Raw genomic sequence first — 22974 nt, forward strand, 5'->3', positions numbered from 1 at the left:
AAACAAGAATCACAAGACAAGTAAAGCTTGCTAACTGGTTGCTGAGTAACAAAAGTGAGGATACCTCCATTGTGGCATTTCACGCTTCAGGTAGCATCTAAGCAACATTGCTTCAGTTCTTTTCTTATCTGTGAGTGAAAATTGGCCGGTCTAAAAAATGGAAGCAGTAAAGAAGGAGTCGCAAGAACCTGGAAAGAATATATCTATTCAGAGATATATTTGCAATAGTACTCAAAAAACATGGGATTAGAGTATATACCTTCTTGTTGAGGCATCAGGATAGCCTCTTCTCTGCAAAAAAACAGTCGTACCTTTGATGTGAAACAAATATTGGAAAGAAAGGAAAGGGAAAATAGTCAAAACTGAAATCAATAAGAATAAATCAACTGCAGTGCTACTGTGATATTGATGCAGCGGTTCATCTTGCAAAACATGTCATTTGCTAAACGCTGGAATACTATAAACAAGGATGAAGTGATTGAACAATGTGTGTAGTCATTAAGAAAGAAAAACATCTTCCTGGTTACTATATAGATTGAAATTCAAGTACAAACCACATTCAATTTGAATAAGAGTCAGATAATTCCACATAATTCATCTACCAAAATAGCAAAAGGAAACCTTACTCTCTTAGCTGATTTCTCACATTTTCTACTATAGTAGAATTACATTTAATTTGCTTAGGAAGCTGACCCTCTCGTTCCAACGCTTCTTTCCTCATGTGTGGGATTTTATAATTATTAGACCCTCCAATTCTCATTGTTTCTTGCATGCAAAGTTGCAGAGTTAAGAAAATGTGGTTTATCTTTCTCGTTGGATAATCTTCGTAAGCTGTTTTTACCGCGTGAATAAGCTCTTCAACGTTCTTCGGACATACCTTATGCTGTAATGCTTGGATAGCACTAAAAAATCCAAGATCAAGAACATTTAAGTCTGGAGAATTTGGCGGTTGACACATTAATCGAATATCAAAACCGTTCTGGGACACCGCTGCTTTGAATTCTACATCACTTGGATCCACATGCGTTCTCGCATTATCTTGTTGAATGTAGATAACTTTATCTATATCCTCACGAGGCCATTTCTCACGAATATTGGGAAGAACTTCTTCTATCAACATTCTTCTCACATCATCTCGCTTGACAGATGTAATTGGTTTTATTTCTATTGTTCCAGCTTCTCTGTTTCTACTCCGTCTTCTTGCAGGTTGAATTGTAACAAACGGCCAGACCCCAATCTTTCCAAAGAAAGTTTCGTTTCCATCAGCATCGAATCTCGGACGAGCCATTGCAACTAACACCATAACTTTGCCAATGAAGTTCTTACTTTGGCATCTCCGTATCGGATCATCTTCTTCACGAAGTAGATAATAATTCTCAGAATCATGATCATCACTATTCGCTGGAATGGTATTCAAATCAAAGGAATGGTTTGTATTTTCTGAAGGTGAAAGATTTAGATCGAAGTTAGCCATGGAAGATGATCAATCAAATTCACGTTACTCCAAATATAAAGAATTGTGAAAATATTTGAATTTTAATTGTTGCCTCCATTAGCTTTCTTCTTCTATGAATTTTTTTCTTTCCCTCCACTTCTATTCATCGTAGTCATGGAAGTATTTAATTTAGTAAAAGTTGTTAATTGAAATTGGGAAGAATACTAAAAGGCCAAATTGCAATGATTAAATGAATTAGAATCTGTGAATTTCATACACCATCGATACCATAATGGTCTATAGATGCTGAAACCAAATTAACAAAGGTCTAGACATGAGAAGATTAAAAATCAGAATTAGAATAAGAGGTTACAGAGACAATACCTTTCACCTCTGCAACGACTGATAAAGCATCACAACCTTCTCAAAGAATCCAATGAGAAGCTCTCTAAGTCATACATAAATTTCTTCTTGCCAACTCTCTTTGCTCACCAACTCGCCGCCGCGCTTCTCCATCTCCTCTGGATCCAGAGAGATTACATAAGTAGAATCTGTGAATTTCATACTATATCGATTACCATTCAAATTTATACAAACCTTGCTCAGTGTGCTAAGTCTTCCTCGTAGACTGAAAATCTTCTCTGGTTTTTCCAACTTACTGTACTTGATTCATGATTTGGAGAAGCCAACTTTGAAATAGACTTTGGAGCTTCTCTTTCATCTTCCAACAAAGCACCTGCAGTTGCTCTTCTAGTATGCATACCCATATCCTTGTTCGTCGTGTTTTATACCATGATTCATAAAACAGAGCTAATGTATCATCACACCAAGAAATCCCTCTGTAGAATTGAAATCGGATAAATGTGAGGACGTAGAAGGCTTTGATGAAGTTAGTCAGTTTATTGAGAAGATAACGTTTATAGTCAGTTTACCCATAACGAAGATCGAGCTTGTGTAACACTTCTGGTTCTTCTCCTGCCAGTGGTTCCGCAGACTGCATATAAACACAGAAATATTCAAATCCAAGTAACAATTCCAAAATCCTACACAATTCGAGTCCTAGGTAGTAAAATCGGCTTGAAAAAAAGGACTAAGTTACCATCATCTTCAGTAGCCGTAGCAGAGGATGAAACAGAGCCATTAGAGCTGCCACCACTGTCTTCAGGACAGACAGATGCGAGACAAAAAAGCTTAGTAGAAGCAGAACGTGAAGACATGGGAATGGTGAACGGGTTTCCGGAGAATCGGTGAGCTTTCACGCAACGGCGCGTACGCATAGTCGAGAATCCGGAAAACTTGGCAGGTAGAAGGAGAGAAGTAGACGGCGACGGAGACCAGATCCTCAGAAAATTGTGGACTGGGTTGGATCATCAAAGATGCCCTAGGTTTCTCCCTTTTTGAAGGTTCAAGCTCCCATCGATTCACGGCGTCAGCTTTATCAATCGAAGCCATGGCTTTGAAAACAGCTATGGAGTCCGCTCTTTGTTTTGATTTGCTTTAAATCAGCTCGCACTCCCAATTGCTTGTCTCCCTGATGAGATCAGTTTGAAGAATCAAGTGAATTGAGATCTCTGTTTCTTAATCAACTAATCGGTGCAGACAAAATAAATTGAAGTTGTGATTCCATTGTCGCAAAGAAAAAGATAAAGAGAAGAAAAATAAAATAATTTATTGAATAAAAAAGAAAACAAAAAATAACATGGTTAATTACTTTAATTTCAGAGGTTAAAACAGTCAAATTGTTTCTTTTCTTAATTTACTCAAAAAAGTCCAGAACGACACTTATATGGGATCGGAGGGAGTAGAAACTATATGAGTTATTACTTCAAAATCATTAATGACTAGTCTAGTTCTCAAAATAAAAAGAAGTAATTGATGACTGACGTCTTTGAACCTTAAAACAGATATATGTGAACTAAAACTCAATAATTTGGCTTGTGCAAATCCACTTGTCACCTCACCACCATGTAAAATTGGCAAATGAGAAAAAATAAATAAAAATAGCATAGAAATTAAAAGATACACATCAATTACCAAAATGCGTAATTGTTAACATTCTTTTTTTACTCTTTCTAAAACTGATTTTGGCATTCAAAGATGATCAGAGACCAACATGTGAAAAATCGTTTTTGTGTGTTTGTTCAGTAAAAGGAAGCTCCAGAGGCCAACATCCCAAACAAAAACCTGTAACAAAAGCTGCATGATCTTGTAGATTGGTCCTAGGCGCAAACAAAAGAGTTCTATTCAGAACGATCAAAGAATACCAAAGAGTTTTCTAAACTAAATTGATACAAATATGTAAATATCTTTATATCACAATCATATAATATTTGACAACAATATTGTGGATTTTTCTAAATTCTTCTATATGATGTTCCAATAGGTAGGCCATAATCAATGCTTTTTGACATTGTTTCAATTGATTTTTCTCATTTTTTTTCTATGGTGTCAAGTAAGTAGGTTGTCATTTTTGCCAAATTTTTTTTTAAGGAAAAGAGAACAAGAACAACGTAATGAACTGGAAGAGTTGGCCAAAAAACGATATTGAGGAAAAGTGGTACATAAAATATATACTAAAACCTCTGTAAAAGAATAATGTCAAAATTATGATATATTTTTCAAAGCTTATTTTCTATTAATATTTTATTTTAATTCTTAATATTTCTATAATTTTGGACAAATGATAATCAATATTTTGTGACATTTTTTCATGTTTTTCATTTTTTTCTTCTAATTTTAAATTTGTCAAGTTGTAGGTTGTGATTCTTGCTAAGTTGTGTTTAGAAAAAGTGGACAATAACCATAAAACTTGATTGAATGTAGCTAATTGTTTTAGATTTATTTTAGTAACGGATCTAGTACGGTTCTAAACGACAACGTTTCGAAGACGCGTGAGGTAGCGACGTAGGGAAGCTGAACCGTCTCGTGATACCTAAACAACACGCCGAGAAGCATTTCCCGTTACCGTCAGTAACTAAAGGCGTTTTGATCAACTTCGAAGACGTTAACGGTAAAGTGTGGAGGTTCCGTTACTCATACTGGAACAGTAGTCAAAGTTACGTGTTAACCAAGGGATGGAGTAGATTCGTCAAGGAGAAGAATCTCCGAGCCGGTGATGTTGTTACTTTCCAGAGATCGACCGGACTTGACCGGCAGCTTTATATTGATTGGAAAATTAGGTCCGGTCCGAGGGAAAATCCAGTTCAGGTAGTGGTTCGGCTTTTCGGAGTTGATATCTTTAATGTAAATACCGTGAAGCCAAACGACGTTGTAGCCGTTTGCGGTAGAAAGAGATCTCGAGATGCTGATGATATGTTTGGGTTACGGTGTTCCAGGAAGCAGGCTATAATCAATCCTTTGTGACATTCTTCATGTTTTTCATTTTAAAATTCTTGGTAAGTTGTATTTAGAAAAAGAGGACAAGAACCAATAAAAAAAAAAAAAACTAAAACCATACTTCGGGTAAAATCGTAAAATGATTTGTAGTTATGACTTATTGTCAATGCCATCTTTATTGAAAGAAAAAAAAATCTCAAATTTACCGGGTACAACTTATATACTTTTATTCGTTTTCACAACTATACGAACCAAATTAAGAGTAAATTTATCTAATTCGAAATAGAGGAAGCCTTTTTGGCAATTTCATCATATAATGATTTTATTGTCTTCCTTAAAAACCAAAGGATACTCGTAACGTAAAGTCTTGGGCGTGTCTTAATGATCTCACGGAGTAACCTTTGTATTATCTCGGCCAAATCTTGAGGGAGGTTATGGCATGAATGATGCACTTAGACGATCTTTCGAGCTTCACCACTTCATAGCCCAAATTGTCAAGGCACGTCAATGCCCAACCCAAACTAGAGCAGCTAGTAGTTTTTGCTTTGTGTCGTTTCAAAGTTTTTTTACCATCGTGATCCAATTTTTTCGTTCCCTAGAGATTTTACATATATATAACGTATGTTTTGTTTTAATTATAGATTTAATTGACATAATTACTATATGAGTTATTAATTACCTCAAAATAATTAATGACTTTTTTTTTCTTTGGACAAACAAAAATAATTAATTAATGACTAGTGTTGCCAAAATACAAAGAAGTAATTGATGACTGAAAGTCTTATAACCTTAAAACAGAAATATGTGAACTAAGAGTACCTTGTTTAGTAATGTAAGAACCAAATCTAACAGAACTAAGCCATATAAATAATCTGTTTTCTAAAAGATAATTTTGAGTTGGTTATGTGTATATATGTTTTTTGTTGGTTTAGATTACATAGCATACTTACTTGGTGCCACTGTAAAACTGAAACGTTGAACTTTGGAGTCAGTATATTATAGAACACAAATACATTTCTATCATTAGTTACCAAAACTAATTATTCCACTAACAAAACAAAACTTTAAATATAACAAAAATCTATCGTAGATTCGTACTTTCGTAGACATATATCTATCTAGTTGGAGAGCTTTTCAAATCCACTTGTCACCATGCACCATGCAAAATTTGCAAGTGAGAAAAATAAAAAATAACTCATAGAAATTAAATACTATCCAAAGCATATTACATTTCTATCGCTAACATTTAACAATTACCAAAACAACTTCTTCCACTAACAAAACATACACTTAAATTATTTCAAAAGATATAGACATATAACTAGAGTGAGCAAAAACAAAAAAATAAATCCGCAATTATAGAAAATAAAAGTTGACGATTGACGATTGACGCATGGATTTACCAAGATGCGTCATCTTGAGCGTAGATATATCTTTCACTCCTTTATTGAAAGTCACGATGATGCTTATAAATTGATGATCATTGGTTTCATAGTTTCCTTCGCTCTCTTTCACTCTCTCTAACAAAAAAAAAAAAAAAAACAGAAAACAGATTTTGGCGCTCACCCCATCTCTCTCTCTCTCTCTCTCTCTCCCCTTTGCCCACGAAGATGGAAAATCAAGAACAGACTCTGAACGCGTCGTTGGTTTCTCAGCTCGAGAACGACGAAAAATTTACGAGGTTCACAGAGTTCTTCTACTCCGATCTCAAGACGGCGACCAAGAACTTCAGTTCCGACGAGATTGTATCAGAGAACGGTGAAGAATCATCAAACATCGTCTACAAGGGCCAATCGCAGAGCTTCGGCTCCATTGCTGTCAAGAAGTTCAAGAACACGGCTTGGCCTGATCGTGATCAGTTTGTGGTAACTGTTTCTTGCTTGCAGAGTTCATAGATTCTCAAATCTTTATTGATTTCGCTTGATGGGTTGTGATTCTGTTTCGTACGTCTTCCTTCGTTTCCCAGGAAGAGGCACGAAAAGTGTGGCAGTTAAGGCACAAGGGAGTCGTCAATTTGATTGGATGTTGCAGTGAAGGAGATGAAAGGCTACTTGTCGCAGAGTTCATCCCATCTGATACGCTTGCTACGCGTTTGTTCCACCGTATGTTTCCTTCTACTTGATTACTGCATGCTTTTGTTTTCACTTGATCTGGGTACAGAGACGATGAGGGTTTGTGTCACATGATCGTTTGTGCTTATAGATGGTTCAAGAATTATAATTTCTTTTTTTACCTGAAACAGATTTAGAACTAGTAGGAATCAATGTATCTGTTTGTAGAATCAATGGAATAAGAACTTAGCGTTCTCTTTCTTGAGTGTTGCCCCTGTTGTGAATTAGTTTTTTTTTGTGACCTGAAACAGAGTTAGAACCAGTAGGAATCAATGTGTATATGTTTGTAGAATCGATGGAATCAGAACTTAGCATTCTCTGTCTTGAACTTTGTCCCTGTTGTGATATGACAGAGGACAATCACACCATGGAATGGTCAGTGCGGTTGAGAATTGCCTATCAAATAGCTGAAGCGTTGGATCATTGTAGTACAGAAGGGTTTGCATCCTACAATAACTTAAGTGCCTGCACCGTTCTGTTTGATGAGGTAAAAACTAAGGGGAAACTTTTAATGCTATGTCTCCTTGTAATCTAAGGTTGCTAAACTGTTTTTGCTTAATGGATACTATAGGATGGGGATGCTTGTCTTTCGTGTTTTGGCTTGATGAAGGAGAGCATGGGTGATCAAATAACAACAGGTACATCTAATGGCGCTTCTCTCTTTGTTTTATCTGTGTCAGAATGTGACGTTATATTCTTCTCATTGCAGGAAACGTAAACCATGAAAGTGTGGCATACAGATTTGGTTCTGTTCTCTTAAATTTGCTAACCGGAAAGCAGATTTCCCCAAACCTTGTAAGTGTTCGCTTTTTGGTTTCAGCCGCTTAGCTCTTTTGTTTTCTTAAAACTTTCTAGATAAGATTCATTATACTCCTTACATCATATATATATGCCACACTTAGCATTTAACCTATAGTTTTGTAAACCACTAATATCTACTTAGCATTTTGGGCTTACTACAGTATTAATGGCCCAAAGCCTTTTTACCACTACTTCTCCCTCATTCTCGTGGCTTCTTCTTCCTCTATCTTCTTCTTCGATCTTCTTCACCTTTTGTTCAATCTCTGATTATTCACTCAAGTTTAGGCATTAATCAAAGGTTTGATTCCAACACTCCCTCTCAAACCTTCTGATTTAATCTCTAAATTCCCAGGCTGAGATTTGATCTTTGTTTCCTCCATATCTTTGTTGTTGATTTTGATTCCCATGTGAGACACACCCCTCACAACATCTGCGTAGCTCAACGGTGAGTCTCTTGTTCTTGTCATCACCTCGTCCCTTGAAGATTTCAACTTCTTTCCCGAGTTGGTGTCTTTTTCCGGAATCATCTCGATCCCATTCTTTTTCTGTTTATGCTGATTTTCCATAGAATGATTTTTCTTGGTGACATGCAACTCAGGTTCAGCCATAGTGGTTTGAGCATGATCTTTTTCGATGCTACATCGCTTGTTCGGTTTTGGTACCACTCCCAGTTTAGATCGGAGTTCTTCAAAGTGTTTTGTTCCAAGAGGTTTTGTCAGCACGTCGGCGATTTGTTCTTCACCACTGTAGTAACATAAGTCAATCACTCCTTCTTTTTCTGCTTCACGAACAATGTGATAACGAATCTGGATGTGCTTAGTTCTCCTGTGTTGAACAGGATTTCTTCCAATCGCTATAGCCGACGTGTTATCACAGTAAATGGGAACTCCTTTGTTGGTGTCTACTTTCAATTCACCCAGTAAACGTTTCAGCCATACTGCGTGGTTGGTGGCCACACTCAATGCCATATATTCTGCCTCTGCAGTGGATTGAGCGATTGTGTCCTGCTTCTGGGTCTGCCAAGTAAACATTCCACTTCCTAAGGTGAAACACATTCCCGTAGTACTACGCATATCTTCCTTACAACCAGCCCAGTCGGAATCAGAGAATCCAATCAACTCAGTTTGGTGCATCTCTTGAAACCTTAATCCATACTCAACTGTTCCTTTCACATACCTTAAAACTCTTTTAGCATCTTGTAGGTTTTCTTCTTTTGGATTTGAAAGGCTCCTTGACAGGTAAGATGCTGCAAATGCAAGGTCTGGTCTCGTCGCAGCAAGATACAGTAATCCCCCTACCATACTTCGATATTTTCTTGGATCTTGTAGCTCAGCTCCATCATCATATCGTTTCACATTCGGCAAGAGTGGAGTGCTGACGCTATTACAGTTCTCCATACCAAACTTGGTCAGCAACTGTTTAGCATACTTCTGTTGGCTTAGAAACACTCCTCCTTCAATGTAAGTTAGCTCGAACCCAAGAAAATACTTGAGTTTTCCCATGTCAGTCATTTCAAAAGCTTTACTAAGATTTAACTTGAACTGCTTGATCATATCCTCGTTACTCCCTGTAATAATAAGATCATCCACATATAAGCTTATTACCATGATTTCACCTTCGAGTTCTTGAGTGTACATGGCTGCATCACAATCACTTCTTTTGCACCCTTGTGACACAAAGTATGAATCGATTTTGCTGTACCAGGCTCTTGGTGCTTGTTTCAGGCCGTATAGGGCCTTCTTTAGTTTGTAAACTTTGTTTTCTGCTCCCTCTATTTCAAAGCCTGGTGGTTGCTCCACATACACTTCTTCAGTAATTTCCCCATTTAGAAAGGCTGATTTGACATCCATCTGATGCAGATTCCACTTGTTTTGTGCAGCTAGAGCAATGAGGGTCCTTATGGTGTCATGTCTAGAAACTGGTGCAAAAGTTTCACCATAGTCCTCCCCGTAAGTCTGTGTAAACCCTCTTGCCACTAGTCTTGCCTTTAATTTCTTCATTTGACCACATTCATCTGATTTGACCTTGTATATCCATTTGACTGATATAACTTTCTTATCTGTAGGTCTTTTTACCAGTTCCCATGTTTCATTCTTGTTAATGATGTAAATCTCATCACCCATTGCAATCTTCCACTCCTTGCTACTCATGGCTTCATCAAAAGTAGTTGGCTCTTCTCAGGTAAAGTAGCAAGATTCTTCAACCTGATTTGCTTCATTCCCTACATCTTCTTCATCACGATATATCTCACTTAGTTTCTTCACTTTGTGGATTTTTCGGGATGAGCTGCCCACTTCTGGCGCACTATCACTTAGTTGAAAAGGTATGGGACTAACATTTCCTCTTTCATTTTTGTCACTTGACTGGATTTCTGGCCTTGAGTCCCTTTCTCTTTGTTGTTCAATACTTGTTTTCTGATTGGTATTGATATTGTTGGGTACCACCTCTCTTTGTTCCTTTACTTCTTCGTGGGTTTCCCAATTCCAACTTTTGGTCTCTTCAAATATGACGTCTCTTGACACTTCTATCCTCTGTGTTCTTAGAACATATATCCTGTATCCCTTGCTCACACTGCTGTACCCCATGAGTATAGCTTTTTCTGATCTGTCATCAAGCTTCTTCCTTCTTGATGCAGGGATCCAGGCATGACATATGCACCCAAATATCTTTAGGTGGGCAACTGAGGGCTTGTGGCCACTCCAAGCTTCAAGAGGTGTCTTAAGATCCAAGGCTTTTGTAGGGAGTCTGTTTTGGAGATATGCAGCAGTAAATGTGGCTTCAGCCCAAAACTTGTCAGGCATTCCTTTGTCCTTCAGCATGCTTCGTGCCATATCCATCAGAGTTCTATTTCGACGTTCAGCAATTCCATTTTGCTGAGGTGAGTATGCCACTGTGAATTGTCTCTCAATTCCATTCTCTTCTAAGTACCTTGAGAACTGCTCTGATTTGAATTCACCTCCTCTGTCTGATCTCACCTTCTTAATCCTTTTTCCCGTTTGATTTTCAACCAAGTTTTTGAATTTTCTGAATGTGGCAAAAGTTTCTGACTTCAGTTTCAAGAAGTAGACCCACACCATGTGTGAATAGTCGTCGGTGAATGTGAGAATATATAAACTTCCACTGCATGAAGGTGTCTGCATTGGTCCACACACATCAGTGTGAATCAGTTCTAACACATCTGCACTTTTGGTCTCAGACATCTTTGGGAACTCTACTCTACATTGCTTCCCTTTAACACAAGCTTCACACACATCCTGGATTACCTTAAACTTTGGTAACCCTTTTACCATCTGATTTGTTTGAAGGTTTTGTAAATTGTGAAAGCCTGAGTGTCCCAATCTCTTGTGCCACAATTCTGATATGCTTTCTTCTCTTGCTATTCTCACACTTTCCTCAGCAACTTGCATTCTCAACGTGTACGCCTTCCTCACCATTTCTACTTCAGCAATTTTATCTCCATTTTGGTTATGAATTATGCATTTGTTTCCCACAAATAGCACTTGGTATCCATTTCTTACCATCTGAGGTATACTTAGGAGATTATTATCTATTCCTGGAACAAGGAATACATCTCTAATTACTCTTATTCCTTGCTTTGTTATTACTTCGACGTTTCCTTTCCCAGCAGTCATTAATCTAGCACCATTTCCTACCCTAATAGGAATATGGACTGACCTGTCAATAGTTGTGAAAAGTTTCTCTTCCTTGGTCATGTGGTTAGTTGCTCCGCTATCAATTAGCCATACTTCTTCACTACTCACTTCCTCTCCGACGTGAGCAGCGTTAAACAGGGCTGACTCTTCTTCTTGAGTTTGTTGTTTCTGGTTACTCTGACATATCTGTTTGCTTTTGCAGTCTTTTCCAAAGTGCCCAGGTTTCCCACAAACAAAACACCCTCTCCTTGGTCTGAATTGTTTGGAGGCAAACTGGACTTCATATCGGCGTGTAAGGTAACAGTTCTCTATTCCATGATTGAACTTCTTACATATTTTACACGGCTTCTTCTTCTCTACTATTGAACTACCCTTTGACTCCATGATTCCTTCAACAGATACAAATCCCTTAAGTCTTGAAGATCACCAAGATTGACCGAGCTCTGATACCATGTTCGCTTTTTGGTTTCAGCCGCTTAGCTCTTTTGTTTTCTTAAAACTTTCTAGATAAGATTCATTATACTCCTTACATCATATATATATGCCACACTTAGCATTTAACCTATAGTTTTGTAAACCACTAATATCCACTTAGCATTTTGGGCTTACTACAATATTAATGGCCCAAAGCCTTTTTACCACTACTTCTCCCTCATTCTCGTGGCTTCTTCTTCCTCTATCTTCTTCTTCGATCTTCTTCACCTTTTGTTCAATCTCTGATTATTCACTCAAGTTTAGGCATTAATCAAAGGTTTGATTCCAACAGTAAGTACTTACTTCCTATTTTTGTGATCAACAAGTCCTCTTGAGTCTGTGATTGCAATTTCCATAGTAAAGTTCTTGAAAGGAAGACACATTTCAGCCTAAGAATTAGTTGTTATACCCTTTGTTTCTAGGCTCATAAGATGGTACATGGACAGAATGCTACTGAGTATATGGATCCAAAGTTGGAGGTTCCTACCGAAGATGCCTTTTTTATGTTTGGTCTTGCTTCTCAAGCTATGGGAGAGAACAGTATGCACATTCCAACATATGAGCTTCTTCAGATGAAAAAGCAGCATGAGAAGCGAGCTTCACAGACGCAACAGCCCAAGCAAAAACCTGCAACACTGGTTGGAGGTTCTCGCCGCTCTGGCCCTAATCGACATAAGAAGCCTATTCATCAGACCGATGAAGAGATACAAGCACATAATAAAGAGGAGTACGACCAAATGCAGATAAGAGTAGATAGAAAGGCTCAAAACCAACTTGACAAACCTAAAGGGAAGAACAAAATGAGACCTAGCAAACCTGGCCAGCCCACAAAGCCAAGAAGGAATCAGTTTTAGGAGGGTGTTATTATTCTTTTATAAACCAGACTTTAAGAAGTGGTTTTGTCGTTTGAGATAATGCCTGCAAACTTTATAATGTTTTCTGAACACTACTTCTTTTTTGTATTCTTTGGTCTTTGCATTATCATTCTGTGATTCAATTGTAGATTGTTACAGACTAGTCTATGAAATGATTCAATTGTCTTTTAGGAATTCAAAGACCAAAAGACATCAAGACCAAAGACATCAAGAATTAGTTATAGAAATTCTAATGAAATACAAAAAAACATTGAAATTGAAAGAAAAATGAAACAAAAAGAGCGGAAATATTCTATTAGTAGAACTTCAGATGGGTTTGTGAAACAAAAGAAGAGAGAGTTAATTTCTAAGCATTTATCATGGAAAGATGCGAATAGGAGAAACCGGAGCTTATTATGTGGATTAGGAAACTAGCCAAAGACATCAAGACTTGATAACACTTGAAGTTGGAGACGGCAAAGTCGATAACACTTGAAGTTGGAGACGGCAAAGTGGACACTTCTGAGATTTTTGAATCCAGTCTTCAATGCAGCTAGTGTGGAAAGCATGAGAACAAGGATAAGTAAGGGTTGCTTCCTCTCCAAGGAAAAAATCTTCTTGACATATACAACATGTACCAAACAAATCCATATCAGGACCAAGAACTGTGACACACTTGTGACTGGGATGCAATCTTTTGGAAGCTTTACGTGGCAATTTGTTCAAGGCTTTCAACCATCCCATCAACATCTCAAAATAAAAATCCGGGACCTGATGAGTCAAACCGGCCTCACCGATCGCATCTCGGATAGTCCTCATCAGTAAATCGTCCGACTTCTCTAAACATGGGTCAACCATTTTAGTGACCATGGAATTGATGGTTTCATGAAGTTTTTTATCTTTTTCTTCTTGGAGCATAGTCTCCATATCCACTGGTGGTACCATTATTGTTTTCTCGACACGAACTAAAATAGGAACCCATCTCTGCTTCCACGAAGTCTCCCTCTGCTTCATTAAAAGATCCACGAGGTCACATACTATGTTGGCCTTGTCCTCCGCCGTCAGCCTTGCCAGAGGCGAGATCCTATCGACTTCAAGCGTTAAAACATCTTTAATAACTTGTGTCGGGGAACAAGGAAACCGGAAACAAGAATCATTCTTGCTTATTAACAAGGAACGTATCAGTTTCTTGCCGCCCCACTCATGCTTGCTCGCGTAAATAACATCAACCTCGACCACTACCAAGAACTGAGCGTAAGTAAGTGTCTCCTCATACTCCAAACCTATCTCATTAGACAACTCAAAGTAGTTTGGCTTCACAGGTAAACCATTACCAGCAGCTTCAGAATCATATCTCAGCCATGGGCCATACACATGCGTCTTAAACTCACGGGTCAAAGATCTCAACTTTGCAGCTTTTCCACAATTCCGGTGGCTTATCAGACCGCAACGCTCACAGAATTCCCCTAGATTCTTGTACTTGAACTGAACGAACGGACGCCTACGACCTCTACCAATGTAAAATCCAGGAGGGAGAGGCTTTTTCAAATTTATCTGAGCTCTAACCCAAAAGCTTCTTGTTGAATAGTCATATGTAAACGAAACCAATGGCTCATCACTAAGATTTTTCCCAATCTTTTCAACATCTGCTTCTATATAGTTAAAATAGGGCAAGCCTAATAGCTTGACCCAGAAGCAAGCAACAGAGAAATCAATATCGGCCATGGAAATGTCTTGTGGGCATTCCTTGAGGACTAATAAGATACCATCAACGTTCCAAGGTCCATTCTTTACAACCTTTTTCTTGTCTCTCTTTGTCTTGAATTCAAATAAGATAATATTGTCTTTCTCCAAAGCAAAAACCTTGAATCCACGAGAAAGCTTCCATTGCTGCCGCAATATGCTTTCTGTTCTGTCGAAAGACGGTAGACAAAGACTTGTGAAGAACTTTCCAACCAAAGAGCGTTTTGGATGTTTCGCAAGACCTGACCTGTATGCCTCCTCCATCACCATCGCTTAGAGATTTTGTTTGTAGTTAATTTGTATTTTTTTACTGTACGTATGACGAGATACCATCGATTTGTTTTTTTTTTTCCTTATATATAATAAATAAGTAAGCACAGTCCCAATAGGACTAATAAGTTTTAGTAATATTTTTGATTGGACAATGTAATTAGTTACGTCCACATCAATATAGGAAATCAAGGGTTGACTTTTTCTACATAACCAAAAAGATCGAAGAAATCTATTTTAGTGATTAATCGATTGAGATATTAATTTATAACGATTATGTTGTAATTAATTTATAAATCATTTGAAAAATCTTTAGAAAATACTGTATGAGGAAACTCTTTTAAACACTTAAGAACCCTATAAATATTTTATAAATAGAAATAAGGGGAAGAATAAGATCGGTTTCATTTTTTTTTCTTAAATAAATAAATTATCGGAAATAGTTTCTTCCTCCACTGTTTCGTTTTGTTGTTGATGTTTCATGTATTCACGAATCTGCAATTTCTTCTAACTTCTCCATCAGCAAAGCTTTCAGAGTTCAAAATGTTCCCCATCTTCACCATCGACTTCGAGAATTGCTCGAAGAAAGCCAATGGATCCTCCGCATACTTGCTCACTATGCGCCGCGTTTGTATCCCGAACATGCTCGTGTACATAGCCTGGTCCGAGTTCAACAAACCTTCTCCTCTTAGCAGCGTGTGGTAGATCGAGTTATCGAAGAGATTTGGCGTCACGTTGTCTATTGCCGTTACATTGGTATCACCTTCTCCGCTGTTCGAGGGACACATCTTTTTGAGACTTGACAAGTACGTCTCCGAAATCGGATTTAGGGCTGACGTCAGTTGAAAATCTCCGTAGATCCTTGATCGAAAGTTCCGACATTGTGCCATTCCAATAGTGTGAGCTCCTAGATAGATTATTCATCAAGTTAGGGTTTTAGTAATCCGGTTTACCACAATACCAAAAATCAATTGTCCGGTTTAGTTTACCACAATACCTATAAGAGCGACCATGTCTTCAACAGAGAGACCCTGAGCATAGAATTTAGCGATGATGCTGATCAAAGCCTCTTCTGGAGTCGGGAGGTTCGTTGTGGCAAGCGCGTAGCTTGCTGATTTTGAATCTTTTCTTCCAACAGGAACATCCCAGTAAGGCCCACCCACCTTCAAACCATAATTTAAAATGTTGTTTCATTTCATAATTCATAGGATACTATATGAGTATATAACATACGATATTTATTTTGAGAGAGTATATGTTTCAGTTCTTGTTTATTTACCAGGACTGTAGCATCTCTAGCACTGATTGTGAGAAGATCAGCGCAGGAAACAACTCCAGGACATTCGGATTCGATTATGTTCTTGATTCTGTCTACAATTTTGTATCCTTTCAATGAGTTTATGTTCGGAGAAGCTTTCTTCTCTCCCTTTAGTGACTCTGTTTCGTCTAGCAACACTGATCCATCGCATCCCTGAAATACCGTTTTAAACCTCAAAAAGTAATTAACCATTCATACCATAAAGCAATCTCCTTTCAGCTAAAATCTGTATTTAATAACATTAAACGTTTGACACATCCGTTACAAATTTTCTCTGTCGGGATGATTTCTTGTGTTTCAAGAAAGGTTTGTGAATGAGTACTTACTTGGACAAAGCAGTCGTGGAAGTGTAAACGAATAAGTATGGCTGCATTCCTAGGATCTTCCTTCACTATGCATTCCATTTCTTTCTTGATGACGTCAAACACGGTCGGACAAGTAGACTTGTAATAATCTAGGGTTAAAGGATGATCCTTTCCCAGTAGATCAAAGGAAAAGCAGGGGATAAAGATGGTGTGAACCATCAAGAACACAAGGAGGAGTTTCATACTTCTTCTTCTGATGATGAAACCCTTTCGATCCAAACTTTTGGGAAAAATGTAAATATTTTTGTGGGAGATTATAAGGAGTTAGTGAAGATGGTTGGGACTTCAAAGAGATATATAAGTTTTTGAGAAGAGGGTGTTGTAGGATTTTTAGTTTTCTTGTGTTACAAGGGTCTTGAGAAGTAGGTCAAGTGAGATGCAACTAATTTTGTAAGATGGTTGTTGGGGTTTCCTATGACCCAAAGATCAAAATCTTATATTACCATAAAGTGTACTAATTTCCGCAATTTTCTTCTATGTTTATTTAAAGGCATTTTGTTTGTTTGTTTGTATGTTTACAGACGTTGCAAGCTAGCATGCATGTTTATTAACACTGATTCTTGAAACAAATCTAGAAGTCTCGTTTTGTATAATTTGTTCAACTGTTTTTATCTTTTTGGCACTACTATATAAACTAATACTTTTTGTTCAACAAGAATATAAGAAATATATAATACCCCATAAATAAATAAATATTGCAAACTTTTACATAATGTGAGATAAATAGGTCACGAATATCCTTGCTAGGTGTTGTTCTCTTCATCTGTTTATTTTTGTTTTCTTCGAATGACGAAATCTAGATCAGAAAGTAGGAGGGAATATATGATCCACTCTTTGGCGTCATCTTCAATTATACGATTAATTATAATAAAACCTCAAATAGTTTTGAAAATGATAACGACATTGTACAACGATCTTCTCGGTATAACTTATTTATTCGCCGTCAACTTGCTATTATTTTATGAATATTTTCAGTCTTAGAAACGGTTAAAAACAAAGTTATATGCATGGCAGTGTACATTAGTTGGGGGGAGGGGAAGAAACTTGGTGTTAGGTGGTTTTGGTATAGACGTTTAGTAGTCTAGGAGACTTTCTGAAGTTAACATCCGAAACTTTTAATTCATATGTCCTTAACGATTGTTTCGCCAGCGACGCATAACGCTTTAGGCCCAATATTTGTTAGTACCTTTCTTGTGTGTGTGATTTATTAAGCTACAAGCCTACAAAATTTCCAATCGAACAAACCAAACTCTCTTTTACATTAGCCGCTCTTCCTCAAGATCTTTTTTCAAATTAGTGAAAATTTTGGTGGTTTATTATAATATATATGTTCATATGATATCTCATATCTATATATAAATATTTCCATCTTCCGTGGAATAATTTAATAAATCCAGTAGTATTCAATATTGGAAACAAGTTACTTTATTCGTGTAAAACTGTGTAAGCAGAGTTGAGAATGTGCATCCACAATAGGACATGTAACAAATTTCAAAGAGTAAAACTATAAAAGCATTAGCAAAACGGCCCATTAGCTCAGTTGGTTAGAGCGTCGTGCTAATAACGCGAAGGTCGCAGGTTCGAAACCTGCATGGGCCACTTATTTTTTTTATCTTTTTATTGAACAAATGACGGTCACTTGCGGTCAACGGCATCATGAGCAAAACGCAATGCAGTATATTTTTTCATCCTTTCCATATCAGTTTGTTGATCTTCTTGTTTCTTATCATCGACCCAAAATTTCATATGTCTTGTTGTCGTGCTTCAAGATCACATAATCTCTATGTAAAACTCATTCAATCGATTATCACCAAACAAAATAAAGATATGTGGAATGGCTTATGACAAACTCCTTCCGTAAAACAAAAACAAAAAAAAAGAGAATGTGGATTGTGCCCTTACGATATGTTGAAAACGTTCAGATTATCTTGAATCCACAATGTTTTCACATCCGATTTTCAACCTCTCTCTATTATGGAGCTCTTCGTTAAAATTATGGTTGACGAGTGGTTGTAAGTTGTAACTGGTCAAGATCTACTTAGGATGGGAGTATGAGACCATAGGTAGCGCCATTACCATATAAGGCATGAAAAAATCATGATATATAGATAATTTTATGAAGAAGTCAAAAACATTTTTGAAAAACAAAATCCATTTACCAGCAAGTTAGATGTAAAACCTTAAGTTATAAATTATATTGAAAATACCATATATTCGATGTCAATGTTCTTTATAATTCAAGATATATAACTTCTATTAAGAAACTCAAAATTTTGGAAGCACCAGGAACACAAACTTAAGCAAATTTAATGGTTGATCAAGCACATTAAATTCATTTAAACTTCAGTTGAACTTGACATTTATGTATATACTAGAATATGACCCGTGCTAGAGCACGGGTTGAAATTCATTCTTTTGTTTATTTGGTAAATTTTATTTAATTGAAAGGGATCAACAAACCCTAAACAACATTATATATTTTTGTTTGTTAATTTTATTTGATTTGTCTAGTGTTTAAAATTATATATTGTATTTTGATAGTTAATTCTATGACTTAATCTATAGTATAGCGCATATTAATTTTAGGACCAAATATGTAATTTATGTTTGTTAATTTAAAAAGTTTAAAAACAGCCCGCACATGTCCAAATTAAATTATTTAAAAAGTTTATTATAGTATATAAAACTATACAATTCAACAAAAGAAATATATGAAATGAATTTATATATTCAAATTTTGACCCGTTACTCAGTAAAAAATTTGGATATCATTTGGACCCTGGTTATCATTTATGGATATCATTTATTATCTATATATGAAGAGTTATCTTATGAAGAGTATAGGGTCAATGTATATCCTATATATAACCTATTTTTATTTTATGCATTTGTAACAATTTCTATTTTTTTTTATAAAGTCTACGATTTGATACAAACATACGAAAGAAGGATCTTCATATATATTATAACTAAATCTTGCTCCATGATTTATGAATATCATTTATCATTTATCATTTATTATCTATATATGAAAGAGTTATCTTATGAAGAATATAGGGTTAATATATATCCTATATATAACCTATTTTTATTTTTATGCATTTGTAACCATTTATATTTTTTATAAAGTCTACAAAAACTAAGTTGTGTACTTCCCTTTTATTAAAAGGGGATAATTCTATAAACGGTTAAATTTTAAAAATCTACAGTCTTAACTTATATACATTTTCATACTAATTGAGTTATGCTTGCTATGTTAGAAGGTTAGGAACACACTCTATAAGAAAATGTTGATAAAAAAAAAAAAAAAACAAAAAAACAGTAACAGCAGAGAATTCTGAAACCAAAAAATCTATATTCAATTATTGAACTTTTGGAAAACCATGATACCAAGGAAAAAGAAAAAAAAAAGTTGGGTCGAGAAATCTAATCGAAAGGTATGATGTTACAGCAGGGATATTTTGTCATCTTATCTAAGATGGAAACCAAATCATGAAAAAAGGCTCGAAGAAGTATAGTGGTGTGTCTAATTTAAATGAGAGAAGTTTCCAAAGTATATACATATAAATAGATACAATATATATGATTTCACATCACATGGGAGACTTATGAAGTAAGAGACAAATGAATACATGGGGAAGTATACCTGACAAAAGCAGGCATTCAAAGTAAAGCTAAAAGTTTGGTGCTAAGGGACATACCCACTTCGTCTTCTCAACCTTTCAACAAAACCACCTAATCATCACTAATTAAGCATATATATGAGTTCTCTCATAACTTCATTGACTTCATAATTTTGTAACAACATAAGTAATATTCTAGAACCTATCAATATATACATATGAAAGTGAAAGAAAAGCCAATACAAGTTCTCTCTCTCTTTTTTTTTGTTTGTTCTCAAGTCTCAACTACTACTCACCCACCTAAGTGTAAGATAATATACAAATACCTAAAGGTGTGTGTGTGTGTTTACTAATCAAACAAAAGATATTATAGAGAGAAAACAGTACTCACACGTGTAGGATGAATGATAATAGTACAGACCCACATGAGAAAATCCAAGGTGAGTCCCTAAAAGAAAACAAGCTTTGGAGGCATTAACGATGTGTACAATTCTAATAAATCCTAATATATCTCCACTCGTGAGACCCACAGCGAGTATTATTATTTGTACTATGAGGATCAAATTTTCATAAAGGCCAAAACTGATTTACTTAAATGCACAAAGAGGGGTCAAAGTCTTACACACCACCACCGTTTTTAATGTTACATATGGATTCATTTCTCCCACACTTTGCTTAGCTGTAACCAAGATAGATTCCAGTTACTGTAAAAAAAAAAAAAAAGGATGCAAAGGTGTCATAGTAGAAACAATACAAATCTTTTTAGTTCTTTACTTTTTTCACCACAGATGATACTTAATCTCTGCTGCTTTGTCATTTTCCTCAAGAATAGAAGTAAATGCACCAAATAAATACTAGAAAAACAAAATCCAGTTGCGTTTACCTTCAATGCAAAAGAAAACAACTATTTTATGGGGGAGAGAGAGAGAGAGAGAGAAGAGAGGAACAACAAAAGGCTGCAACACTTTTTATGACCAAGACAGGACTGGGGAGGGAAGAAGAGTATTAAAGGAATGAGGAAGAGGAACAGCTCCTAACCTAATTAAGAAAATGGGTTTCAACATATTCCTTCTTGTTTGTTGAGTGGGTCTTATCTTATTTCCACCTCAAAAGCTGGTCTTTTATAGTTGTGAGATTTGATTACAGCCCAGTGAAACAAAGAGAGAGAGAGAGAGTGAGAGAGAGGGAAGTAAAAACTAGTAAATGCATGTTGTAGCTATCCCCTCCTATCATATGGCTATTATCAATAAAAAGAAACAAAAAAACAAGTGTTAACCAATAAGCATTGCTGCTTACACATCACTTATAAGAGCTCCAAACAGATAAAACTTTGGTTTGGTGGGTATTGATGTTTTATGTCTCTCTCAACCGTCTGTGTTGTGTGTGGTTCGAACCTTGTTTTGGGAACTATAATATGCTCAATTCCCTATATAAGAAAGAGGGCTAAAAGAGAATTTATATATAGGGCTATAAATTTATTATAGAAGTGTACTATATTTATTTTGAACAAGGCGCTAATTTAACCAACCTTTTTTTTTTCTCTCCTTTCATATATATCTGAAATGGCTTGTCTTGTAGTACTTCAATTGAGCGAAAACAATGGTGCTAAGATTGCCATGTGGTGATACTCACTCCTGGTATTCAATTATATGAGTGTGATTCCATAGGCTCCGGCTTTTCCTGATACTCAAACACAAGAAAGGAAAAATATAAAATCAGACAAAAGAGGACAAGCTATTTATTGATGGTCTGAAGAGACAAAGCCAAACCAAACCGAGAGGCTATATCAGAGGTTAATAGGCTGGGAACAAGAGCTAGGTACGTAAAACGTTAAGTAAAAGCTAAGTTAACCTTTTTTGTGTTAGCCATGGAGTCTCCAAGAAGAATCCATGGAGGTGCTGAGGAGAAGAGTAGCTGTGAGTCAGGATGGACTATGTACATAGAAGACACCTTCCACGGAAACCATCACTCGGAAGTTGTCTATGATGATGATGAAGATGATTTCCATGTAAAAGAGGTCGACCATGATGGTGGTGATGACGACGACGATGATGATGGTGATGATAGTAGTAACAATGAGAGTGATGACTCAATGACTTCTGATGCATCCTCATGGCCTAGCACTCAGCATCCAAGAAACAACAAGAATCATGCAGCTTCAACAAAGAATAGTAATGCCAAACAACAACAAGTCAATCATGAGAAAGAGAACAGAGTTCGTGACAGATTCAGCGACCAAGGTGAGGAATCTGAGCTCAAGGCTAGAACAAGAACCACTGCAACTAGTCGTGTTAAAAGTAGAAGCAAGGTGAGCAAAACCAAATAAAGTCTATCATACTGGTTTTTAATTTCTTTAAGCAAGCTATCCAATGTTCTCTTCTGCTCATCAAGGGAAAAAAAAAACTTAAGCAGTTGATACAAAGTTCAGACCATGTAGTTTGTTTCTACTCTTTTCTTTTAAAACAGGATTATGTTTTTGCTTAATGCAAACTCCGTTCATGTAACTTGTCTATGTGGTTTTCCGTTTGGAGCTATGCTAATAATATCTACCTTTTTACACATATACTCCGTTCTAACACAAAACGGGAACATGTTTTTCTAATCTACCTCTTCAACAAAAGAGCAATCAAGAAAGGTAATGCCAGGAAAAACAAAATTCAATAATAAATCCGTAGCCATTGAAAAGCAAACGTGTTACGAATTTTGACTCATAAATTCGTATAAAACTCAGATCCAAAAACGATTGAATTTGGGATAAAACAAAGAGGCTGATGACAAAACAGGAGTTTCTAAGGTTACCAGATTGTTCCCATAGGTGTGGCCCCAAAGTAGTAGCTAGAACACACCATAGCTTTTCCTGTTAACAAAGACTCCTGCTGCTTTCAATGCCTTCACATGATTCCTTTTTTTTTTTTTTTTTGTTAAAGAAAGAACAAATTTCAATCATTCAATATATGTCATAATCAACACTTTCACAAAAATTTCATAAAT

General features: G+C 36.3%; 5 protein-coding genes, 2 long non-coding RNA genes, 1 other non-coding gene and 1 pseudogene across 10 annotated transcripts; 5 read left to right on the forward strand and 4 right to left on the reverse strand.

Moving 5' to 3' along the window:
* Nucleotides 1-622: 622 nt before the first annotated feature.
* LOC147944823 (uncharacterized) lies at nucleotides 623-1474 on the reverse strand. The gene has a single exon (XM_087512736.1). The coding sequence runs from the start codon at nucleotides 1472-1474 to the stop codon at nucleotides 623-625; it is 852 nt and encodes a 283-aa protein (XP_087368862.1).
* A 2474-nt stretch (nucleotides 1475-3948) lies between these two features.
* On the forward strand, nucleotides 3949-4798 carry LOC147944824 (AP2/ERF and B3 domain-containing transcription repressor RAV2 pseudogene; annotated as a pseudogene). Its single transcript, XR_015598102.1, has 2 exons — nucleotides 3949-3992; nucleotides 4336-4798. The product of XR_015598102.1 is annotated as an AP2/ERF and B3 domain-containing transcription repressor RAV2 pseudogene (transcript).
* A 1583-nt stretch (nucleotides 4799-6381) lies between these two features.
* Nucleotides 6382-12664, forward strand: LOC104789717 (putative inactive receptor-like kinase BSK12). Its single transcript, XM_087512737.1, has 6 exons — nucleotides 6382-6636; nucleotides 6738-6873; nucleotides 7236-7369; nucleotides 7454-7520; nucleotides 7592-7677; nucleotides 12233-12664. The coding sequence occupies exons 1-6, from the start codon at nucleotides 6382-6384 to the stop codon at nucleotides 12662-12664; spliced, it is 1110 nt and encodes a 369-aa protein (XP_087368863.1).
* On the forward strand, nucleotides 8892-10557 carry LOC147944825 (uncharacterized). The gene is made up of 4 exons (XR_015598021.1): nucleotides 8892-9143; nucleotides 9563-9632; nucleotides 9749-10006; nucleotides 10319-10557. It is a non-coding gene; the product is annotated as an uncharacterized LOC147944825 (long non-coding RNA).
* A 444-nt stretch (nucleotides 12665-13108) lies between the features above and the next one.
* LOC147944826 (uncharacterized) lies at nucleotides 13109-14677 on the reverse strand. The gene has a single exon (XM_087512738.1). The coding sequence runs from the start codon at nucleotides 14675-14677 to the stop codon at nucleotides 13109-13111; it is 1569 nt and encodes a 522-aa protein (XP_087368864.1).
* Nucleotides 14678-15015: 338 nt separating this feature from the next.
* On the reverse strand, nucleotides 15016-16765 carry LOC104787943 (peroxidase 11). The gene is made up of 4 exons (XM_010513605.3): nucleotides 16322-16765; nucleotides 15957-16148; nucleotides 15675-15840; nucleotides 15016-15584 (listed from the first exon to the last, which is right to left on the reverse strand). The coding sequence occupies exons 1-4, from the start codon at nucleotides 16541-16543 to the stop codon at nucleotides 15157-15159; spliced, it is 1008 nt and encodes a 335-aa protein (XP_010511907.1). The 5' UTR covers nucleotides 16544-16765; the 3' UTR covers nucleotides 15016-15156.
* Nucleotides 16766-17885: 1120 nt separating this feature from the next.
* On the forward strand, nucleotides 17886-17959 carry TRNAI-AAU (transfer RNA isoleucine (anticodon AAU)). The gene has a single exon. It is a non-coding gene; the product is annotated as a tRNA-Ile (tRNA).
* A 1902-nt stretch (nucleotides 17960-19861) lies between these two features.
* LOC147944827 (uncharacterized) lies at nucleotides 19862-21075 on the reverse strand. Of its 2 annotated transcripts, none has more exons than XR_015557777.1 (4): nucleotides 20867-21075; nucleotides 20610-20687; nucleotides 20375-20431; nucleotides 19862-20105 (listed from the first exon to the last, which is right to left on the reverse strand). It is a non-coding gene; the product is annotated as an uncharacterized LOC147944827 (long non-coding RNA). The 2 variants fall into 2 exon arrangements; XR_015557776.1 differs by having other exon boundaries at nucleotides 19862-20079; nucleotides 20606-20687; nucleotides 20867-21007.
* An 18-nt stretch (nucleotides 21076-21093) lies between these two features.
* On the forward strand, nucleotides 21094-22544 carry LOC104787944 (protein SOB FIVE-LIKE 2-like). The gene has a single exon (XM_010513606.3). It carries the CDS (start codon nucleotides 21851-21853, stop codon nucleotides 22307-22309), a length of 459 nt encoding a protein of 152 aa, XP_010511908.2. The 5' UTR covers nucleotides 21094-21850; the 3' UTR covers nucleotides 22310-22544.
* The last annotated feature ends 430 nt before the right edge of the window (nucleotides 22545-22974 follow it).

The sequence above is a fragment of the Camelina sativa genome, chromosome 5 (assembly GCF_030686135.1).
Source record: "Camelina sativa cultivar CO46 ecotype springtype chromosome 5, ASM3068613v1".
NCBI classification, from domain to species: domain Eukaryota; kingdom Viridiplantae; phylum Streptophyta; class Magnoliopsida; order Brassicales; family Brassicaceae; genus Camelina; species Camelina sativa.

What these genes read in the sequence shown, in the direction of transcription:
- LOC147944823 (XM_087512736.1), bottom strand. Translation starts at nt 1,474, where the DNA reads ATGGCTAACTTCGATCTAAATCTTTCACCTTCAGAAAATACAAACCAT.
- LOC104789717 (XM_087512737.1), top strand. Translation starts at nt 6,382, where the DNA reads ATGGAAAATCAAGAACAGACTCTGAACGCGTCGTTGGTTTCTCAGCTC. An exon ending in CTGATCGTGATCAGTTTGTG is followed by an intron (nt 6,637 to 6,737) that starts GTAACTGTTTCT and finishes TTCGTTTCCCAG; the next exon opens with GAAGAGGCACGAAAAGTGTG. An exon ending in GCACCGTTCTGTTTGATGAG is followed by an intron (nt 7,370 to 7,453) that starts GTAAAAACTAAG and finishes TGGATACTATAG; the next exon opens with GATGGGGATGCTTGTCTTTC.
- LOC147944826 (XM_087512738.1), bottom strand. Translation starts at nt 14,677, where the DNA reads ATGGTGATGGAGGAGGCATACAGGTCAGGTCTTGCGAAACATCCAAAA.
- LOC104787943 (XM_010513605.3), bottom strand. Translation starts at nt 16,543, where the DNA reads ATGAAACTCCTCCTTGTGTTCTTGATGGTTCACACCATCTTTATCCCC. An exon ending in TCCACGACTGCTTTGTCCAA is followed by an intron (nt 16,149 to 16,321) that starts GTAAGTACTCAT and finishes ACGGTATTTCAG; the next exon opens with GGATGCGATGGATCAGTGTT. An exon ending in AGACATGGTCGCTCTTATAG is followed by an intron (nt 15,585 to 15,674) that starts GTATTGTGGTAA and finishes TAATCTATCTAG; the next exon opens with GAGCTCACACTATTGGAATG.
- LOC104787944 (XM_010513606.3), top strand. Translation starts at nt 21,851, where the DNA reads ATGGAGTCTCCAAGAAGAATCCATGGAGGTGCTGAGGAGAAGAGTAGC.